At 54.9% G+C, this 8,989-nt stretch overlaps 1 protein-coding gene across 1 annotated transcript; it reads right to left on the bottom strand.

Moving 5' to 3' along the window:
• Positions 1-2,537: 2,537 nt before the first annotated feature.
• Positions 2,538-7,935, bottom strand: LOC134981300 (uncharacterized). The gene is made up of 2 exons (XM_063948635.1): positions 7,490-7,935; positions 2,538-4,927 (listed from the first exon to the last, which is right to left on the bottom strand). The coding sequence occupies exons 1-2, from the start codon at positions 7,911-7,913 to the stop codon at positions 4,035-4,037; spliced, it is 1,317 nt and encodes a 438-aa protein (XP_063804705.1). The 5' UTR covers positions 7,914-7,935; the 3' UTR covers positions 2,538-4,034.
• Positions 7,936-8,989: the final 1,054 nt, after the last annotated feature.

Consider the following 8,989-nt stretch of genomic DNA (forward strand, 5'->3'; position numbering starts at 1 on the left):
TGTCCCCGGTGCCTCCTCCTCCCCCCTGTAGCCGGAAGGACCTCTGGCTGCGTTGCTAGGGGGAGGAGAAGTTTACCTTCCAAGTCCAGGCTGCCTAGACGGAGGTATGCCGGGGGAAGGGGGATCGGTGTCAGCGGGGCGGCGGAGGCGGCGGGATGTGGCGGCTGGTGGTAAGAAGCCCATAGGCTTCTATAGGGTATCTCCATTAAAAGATGGCGATACCCTGTGTGGCGAAAACGCGGCGGCTGGGGGTTAGTACATATGAAAATGCTGTAAAACCCCTGAAAACGGGGGTTTTACCGCATTTTCCCATTAGTACATCCCGCCCTGTTTCTTGAAACATTGCAGAGTGTTTATTGTAAGCTGCTTCAAATTAATCTATTGTGACCAAATATAATAGTTGTAAATGGGTTCACGCTAGAGATGTGCGGCTGGCATTTGCTTAGGTGAAGTAGTACAAGTGGTCTTCCGACTTCCCCTCTGGGGTGACGATCGACTCCCAGCAGCACTAGGAGGAAGTGGTTCTTGATCTTTCCCTATTTTATCCTCCAAATTGTTGTTCTCCATTATTTTTCTGGAGTTATATAACAATATGCGGCACAGGAGAGCGTACCCCTACACCACACAGGGCAAACCCTGTCGTGGACACCCACAGAGGGAGAATATGTCGGGATTGTGCCAGTCGGGATCTCGGTGTCGGCATTCCGACCGCCACGATTCTGTCCGGCAGGATCTTGACCGCATCCCGTACCACTGTACTGGATTTATACGGCAGTACCGCTGGACTTATATGGCAGTATCACTGGAATTATATGGCAGTACCACTGGAGATATATGGCAGCACAGGGACACCACCACTGTACTGATGCAGGACAACACAGCACCCCTATACTGGACTTATACAGCAGCCCTGGACATATGGCAGCAGAGGACACCATCACTGTGACTGGACTGATGCAGCACAACACAGCACCACTGGACTGATGCAGCACAACACAGCACCACTGGACTGATGCAGCACAACACACCACCACTGGACTGATGCAGCACAACACAGCACCACTGGACTGATGCAGCACAACACAACACCACTGGACTGATGCAGCACAACACAGCACCACTGGACTGATGCAGCACAACACAACACCACTGGACTGATGCAGCACAACACAGCACCACTGGACTGGACTTATACAGCAGCACTGGACATATGGCTGCAGAGGACACCACTGCTGTGACTGGACTGATGCAGCACAACACAGCACCACTGGACTGATGCAGCACAACACAGCACCACTGGACTGATGCAGCACAACACAGCACCACTGGACTGATGCAGCACAACACAGCACCACTGCACTGATGCAGCACAACACAGCACCACTGGACTGATGCAGGACAACACAGCACCACTGCACTGGACTTATACAGCAGCACTGGACATATGGCAGCAGAGGACACCACCGCTGTGACTGGACTAATGCAGCACAAGACACGGACACTGGACTGAGCAGCACAAGACAGCACTGGAATCACCACCTCACTTTCCTTCCCGCACAGACACTGAGGATGGAGACGCGTCCTCTCTCTACACTCTCCAATGCCGGAGTGAAAATGGCGGGGACACGCGGCTCCTTATATGGAATCCAAAACCCGCGAGAATCCGACAGATGATGACGTCTTGCCTCGTTCTGCTTTCCGAGTCAGACAGGAAAACCCGAGCTGGGCTCGGATCCGGGCTCGGGTAGTGAAGTTTGGTAGGGTTCGGTTCTCAGGGAACCGAACTCGCTCATCTCTAGTTCTCGCACCAATCCTAATCTTGTGCAAGAGTGCTTTCCGGTTCCCTATAAATATGTGACAGAGCAGCGGATGTGCACGCTACCGTATATCAGCGCAAAAAGATGCTAATCTGAGAGAAAGGCAAGAGACCGATGTGACGCATCATGGATCGCGCCACGCAGCAGTGCGCAGATTTACACTGTCACAAAAGTCCCCGATACACAAGTCTGCTAACACTGAGTCTCACTTTGTGTTTTATTTTCATAAATGTAATAATTATAAAACTCCCTTTGTTAATAGACATTAGGTCAAAACAACAGTGGAGTTCATTTATTTTGCCGTCCAAGAGTGTTGCTTCACTTTCTGTCATTGAGAATTCCAGAACACGCGATTGTACATTGTGTACTAGATGTATCTTCCAAAATGCAATTTATTGATGGAGATCCGGAAAACAAGAGGAGGAAACAAAAGACAATAGACTCTGAGGGGTTTGGTAAATGATGCTATTGGGCTGGAGACTCAGATTTTGGCAGTTGTCACTGGAGTGAAGGTTTCCTACCGGGAGTCAGCGCAACATTCTGAAATATCTATGTCAGTGAAATATGTCCCTGCGTCACCTCCCAAAATCAGTTAATAATGACTAAACATCCTAGTGATATTTGGTGGACCCCTTTTATTGAAGTAAACCTTAGTTACCTTCTATACCAGTAAATAAAGACACGGAGACATGATTTTGGCAGAAAAATTGCTAGCTATTTATTTGACCCTAACCATAGCAAAACCTGCAATTGGGAAAATTTTGTTAAGATGCCGAATCAGCCGGCATAATGGTGGCAGAAAAAAGAACGGCTCTATTAAACTATTGGTAAACTTAAATTGGTAAACTGACCGGAACCGTCCAGCACCCTATCCAAACCGGTAATAGGTGTCAACACAACCCCCACAGTGACTTCCCACCGCTCCTGGGTGCCCTGCCGCTGCCTCCCGGATGGGTGGTCGAGCGGCCATTAAGTCGATGGAGGTGAGTGCACCTAAACCATATAACACTGAAACTTACTACCTATAAAAAACCATACAACTACAAACTGCCGTTCTTTTCCGCCAACAGCGAAGGACTCCATCCCAGAGTCCTCGCACCGCCACCATAAACTACCCTAACTCCTGCAACACTAGGAACAGATCCTCCAGGAAAAACATCATCCCCTCATTGGATAGATGCACACCATCAGGCCGAAAAAGGTGTTTGTCTCGGAACCGAATCTTAGGGTGGCGAACGACTTTACCTCCGTGGGCCAAGACCCACTTCGCCACCGCCCCATTCACCTTTATCCTGGCCTCATCTATTACGCGTCCGTCCTCCACACCTCGCCAACTCAACCTTGGCACCATCAGGGAAAATACCAATAAACAATTGGTCCATGCTGCGGCCACCTTTGCCAGATCTTGTATCATGGCCCACCGTAGCTCCAAGGAAGTCCTCTTCCCTAGGTCGTTGCCACCTAAGTGGACAACCAAAACCTTGGGAACTCCATGCTTCCTGGCCTGACTGACTAGTCTACTCAATAGATCTGTCCACATCATACCTCGCCAACCAAGCCATCTGATTCCCTGACCTCTAGGAAACCTCTGAGAAGTATCAGAGGCCAAAAACCTTGCTGCCCAGAAGACATACGAGTGGCCGACCACCCAAACGGACAAGCCATCAGCGAAACAACCTGAATGGAAGGAAAAAGGGGTAAAATGTGTTACTATAATTCTACGCCCTAGCATGTATTATGTTAACCTGAAGGATCTGCCAAAAGAAAAATTTTTTTATTGTTTCCTAATGTCGCAGCAGTCACGGCCTAGCCGATCTCCCGAGCTCCTAGCCAATTTGAAGTAAAAGCATTAAGACATTAAGGGAAAGGCAAAAGAATCAAAACGAAATTAACAAGGGGGGGGGGGTATAAAAAGGGGTAAAACATGAAATAACTCAGCTGGAGGTGAAAGCATAAAAACCTGCTGAGGGACTTTGATTAGAACAGATTAGCCGAATTAAAGATTAGAATTCAGTCCGTCAAGTCAGGCAAAAATTGCAAAATAACTCCAGACCCCCGCTGCCGGCTCACGCCCGCAGCGGCAAGTGGCTAATCCCTGAGTAGGATCACACACGGGTAAACGAACCAACATACAGCGAACATAACATATGCATAACACCAAGCAAAACATTATCTTACTCTAACTTATTGATGCAAGCTACGCTTAAGCAAAGTATCTCAGGCGACGGGGCGAATGTACCGCTTATAACAGGACGACTTCCATCGTCCCACCGCCTGGATTTGGGCTCCCGTAAAACCCGCGGCCGCTGCCGCCGTAGCAGCCCCAATGCGGAAGGAGTGTGTACCGAAGTGGGAGGGGGAAAGGCCCATGCTCGTCAGACAGCGACCCATCATCCACCGAAATTGGAACTTCGTTACTGGCAGCCCGTCATAGTGCAGCAACCACGACCCCCGACAGTCGGGCCTCACTGCCTCATATTGTACTGCCAACCGTACTGGGCATATGCTCTCCTCAAGTGCCGGAACCAGGGTGACCCATCGGCCCTTCCCCACCTGGTCCGTCTTAGAGCGTCGCAATCTGCACAGCAAGGACCTCCCACTCACCACTACGTCCTCTACTAGCATGCGCGAATCAGTTTGCTTAGAAGGCGCTACCAACTCCGATATCCTAAAGGCGCCGTGGTAAGCCATAGAGAACGCCAATCTAAAAAGCAGCGATTCAAACATAGATGATGCGATGGCTCCAACCGACCCAATGATGCCTGGCAGCAACGCCGCATCAATGGGCCGCCTTCTGTCAGGCGGCGTAGGCGCCACGCGCGCCCATCCTTTCATAGCCTTAAGCAGAATGCCACTTTTCGTCAAATCGGGAACACCCTTAATTCTGCAGAAGAATGCAATGCCAGCCAAGTACCGGGACACCACCGCTCTAGACCTACCCGAAACATAAAGCTGCCAAATAAAAGAAAGCATCATCCGATGCCCGCTCTTACCTCGTTGCTTCCGTCCTCTAGCAAATTCTTCCCATTCGCCCCAGGCCTGCTTGTAAGCCTTAAGCGTGGATGGCGCTACCGAACGTAGTGCTAGACCTTCCAGTCCGGCTCGATGACCTGCCAGACATAACCGGGACAATGAAAACCTTGTTCCTCGGCTTCAGGAGCCAACCAGTAAAACCTCTCCCATTGCCCTCGTGATAGCGCGTCAGCGACCCCATTCTCTAAACCCGGTACGTGTTGTGCCCGGAACCACACGTTCCTGCGCAGGCAAGTAAGCAGCAACTGCCCTAGCACCCGAAGCACTACCAGCGATTTTGCCCTCTGGTTGTTAATCGCGTGCACCACGCCCAGATTGTCGCATCTGAACAGGATGCGGCGATGCGCTAGCCGCTCGCCCCAGATTTCCAGCGCAACCATGATGGGAAAGAGTTCCAGGAGCAGAAGGTCCTTAGTCAAACCCGCCTGGTGCCAGCCCGCCGGCCATGATGCCGCGCACCAAGATCCCTCAAGATAGCAACCAAAACCGGAGGCTCCTGCCGCGTCGGTGAAAAGCTGCAATCTGGCGCTGTCGACCGTTGGTGCCTGCCATATGCGCACACCGTTGAAATCCTCCAGGAACGAGGCCCATAAAGCCAGATCCCTTTTTAACTCAGCGGGCAAGCGTACAAAGTGGTGCGGCCTAGCACACCCCGCGGTCGCTCTTTCTAACTTCCGGCAGAAAACCCTGCCCATCGGGATGACCCGACAAGCAAAGTTAAACATGCCCAGCAAGGATTGTGCCTGCCGCAGCTTAACCTTGCGCGAACCCATGAATTGGCCAATGGCTTCGCGAAGCTTAGCCACTTTGTCCAAAGGAAGGCGACATTCGCCTGCCACCGTGTCGATCTCGATTCCCAGAAATGAGAGGCAAGACACCGGTCCCTCCGTTTTGTCCTCGGCCACTGGCACTCCGAAGTGACAAAACAAAGCTCGTATACTGAAAAGCAAGTTGCCGCACCGTGGCGAATCCGCCGGCCCTGTACAAAGGAAATCGTCGAGGTAGTGGGCAACCCCGTGCCCACCCGACGAAGACTCCACGCACCAATGCAGGAAGGTGCTAAAACGTTCAAAATACGAGCATGAAACAGAACATCCCATCGGCAAACATTTGTCAATGAAATATTCCGATCCAATCCGGAAACCCATAAAACGGAATGAGTCCGGATGGAGGGGTAGCAACCGAAAAGCGGATTCGACGTCAATCTTTGCCATGAGGGCCCCAGCGCCGTAGCTGCGGACCAAATTAAGCGCCTCGTCAAATGACTGATACACTACCGAGCAATGACCCGGAGGTATAGCGTCGTTGACCGAGGACCCCGCTGGGTAGGAAAGGTGTTGGATCAGTCGGAAGGAACCGGGTGTTTTCTTGGGGACCACCCCCACCGGGGAGATGACGAGACCCGCCACTGGGTGTGTTGCAAACGGCCCCTCCATCCTGCCCAGCCTGACCTCCTTATCGACCTTTTCCCGCAACACTAAAGGCAAGGCCCGAGCAGACTGGAGGTTCCTCTGTGCCCGAACTGTAACATCGCTCGCAACAGGCAAGCGGAAACCAAAACTAAAACCTGCATATAAAAACCTGGCATCCTCCCTATTCGGATACCAATCCAACCATTTACTCATAGCCTTTAACCTAATTGGCGTTGGCGCCCTGTGGGGCGCCCCCGCCGGGTGCCCTTCTCGAGTAGGATTGCTTAGAACGGGGACCCTGCCGAGTATTCTTGAAGCAGGAGGAGGCAGGGTGGGAACCCCCGCAATGGAGGCAAGCGTGACGGAACCGACACTGCTTGCCGTAGGAACATGCAGCGTTGTTAAACGCGAAACATAATCCTTTCGTTGCGGGCTGTTTCCCAGCCCGGACGGCCGACCTACCCGGCTTGGCCGACCCGCCGTCCGCGCCGGGCGCATGGGCGGACGGCCCAGCACGGTGTCCGTCCGCCCCTGCGCTCCGGGGCTCCTTGGCCTGCTGCGAGGCCCTGGTGACCTTAAGCCATACCTCCACGTCCTTGAAACCGAAGTCCATAACGTGTAACCCGTCCTGCTTCTCTCTGAATTCCTCATCATACCTACGCCATTCGTCACCCGCCGACGTGCGTTGCATATCGTGCACGAGATGCAGGTACCGAATGACATTCATATGTTCGTCTGGCCTGTCTTCAAGGTTGCAAGCCACGAAAACCCAAAACCCCGCCAGCCAGTTATCAAACGTGCGGAACGCCTCGGCCCCTATGCCCTTCTTAGCGGTTGCCGCCTTAAACTCTTTTTTAGCGTCTTTAGTCAAGACGAAGACATCTACGTAGTCCCCCCTGCGAATACTCTTGCTGCAGCTATCCCTAAGCCCCCGCATGACAGCGGTATATTCGCAGCGGACCACGCCTGGCAAGTCGCGTCGCTTCCTGGCCTTGCGAGATTCTTTGCTAAGCCGCCTTCGCCTCTTACGCCTCTCCTGTTGCCCAGCCGCCTTCTTGGCGTATTTAATCGCCCTTTTCTTCGCCTTTGTCGCACTACTGACGTCGGACTTTGCCGAAGAAAGGGAAGAGGAGGAAGCAGAGGAAGAAGAGGAAGAGGAGGAGGAAGGGGAAGAGCTGCGCGAACCCGAGGGCGTACTAGAAACCGACCCCAATTGCTCCGCCTCACCTGAAGCCGTAGATTGGTCAGATCCAGACTCCTCAGTCGCGACATATGTAACATCCTCGTCCTCCGATTCCGACACCCTTGCATCCGCTTGAACATCTGTGGGCAGAAAAGGGGGAGGGGACCCGGACAACAAAAATGGCGTGCGCCCAGCCCGACCTAAGGCCGGCGTGCGAGGTGACTGCAAACTCTCGTCCCGCCTTGGCTGTAAATGCAGCTGCGCTGCGGCCGCCCCCAGCTCCCGGCACGCGCGTGCAACCCTCTGGGCGGCTGAAAAGGCACCTGCGCCCGCGCCGTCCGCCGCCTCCCTGGACCCGCCCTCGAGCTCGAGCGTGACCTTGTAACGCCGCGTCGTCACCTGATGACTGCCTTGCCGGGGGCACGCGGCGATTAGAGCCACCGCTGGGCATAGGCAACCCAGACCCATCTGGCCCGCGGCCAGGCCGGCCCCGGGGGGGGGGGGGGGGGCAAATAACGCCAGGGTCTCTAAAAACGGGTATACTTCCGGACCCACCCCGCCCCCCTGGAGTGATGCCTGACCTCTGCTCTAACCCCTCACTGAGGCCCACCCCCCGCCTGACGGAGCCAGCACCGCCAGCAGGGTTGGCCCCGCGCCGTGAGGAAATAATTGCCCGTGGTACTGGGTCCCCAGCACCACTGTTATAGATCACCCCACTACCTGGTTGATCCCTGCCAGGCCTCCTCCCCCCCCTCGTTGCGCCGGACTCCGGCCGTAACGAAGAGGGCTGGGGGGACACGGAGGGCTGCGGCGCCGCTGCGCGCACTCGTGCGCGAGAGACGCCGCCGGAGCCTCGTGTGGGCGCGCGCGCACGCTGTGCGCGCGCCCCACCACTTGCTGCCTGAGCGCCCACAGCTGCGGTCTCTCCCAGAGCACCCGCCGGCAGGCCCAGGCTCCTGGTCGATCGCGCGCTGGGCACCGCAACAGGCCCAGCCCGGATCGTAGCGTTCTCCCGACCGGTTCCCGCCCCCCGCCTGAGGCCTCTACCCGGCCCCGGCAAGAGAGCGGGTGCGGGAGCTACCAGAGCGGATGCCGAAAGGCGCCCGGCAGGGCGCGCCGACGCGCGCCCGCGGGCGCCCGTGTACCCGGCACCCCTGGCCGACCCCGGAAGTGAGGGCTGTTGGTCGCCCCACTCCGTGCGGCCAGACTGCCCAGCCGCCCCGGACCGCCGAGTGCGCCCTCTCGTAGAGGGGGACCCGTCCATCTCCCCAGCGGAGCGGGTTCTACGCTCCGTACCCCTAGCTCTCAGAGGGGCCCCAGGGGAAGAAATGGCCACATCGGAGCCGGGCACCCCTGCCCCGGGGCCAGCCTCACCAGATAGGTAACGGGCTGGGGCGCCAGCGAACCGGCGTGGACGGCTGGAGGCCATGCTTTCAAGTTAAATAAACTTGTAAATTTAAACGAATTAAATTAAATTCGAATGAATTTAAATGAAAATCTGCCAAGCAGTACTCACAAGAGATTTCAGCAAGCAAAGAGACCTA

Source organism: Pseudophryne corroboree, chromosome 12 (assembly GCF_028390025.1).
Source record: "Pseudophryne corroboree isolate aPseCor3 chromosome 12, aPseCor3.hap2, whole genome shotgun sequence".
NCBI classification, from domain to species: Eukaryota; Metazoa; Chordata; class Amphibia; order Anura; family Myobatrachidae; genus Pseudophryne; species Pseudophryne corroboree.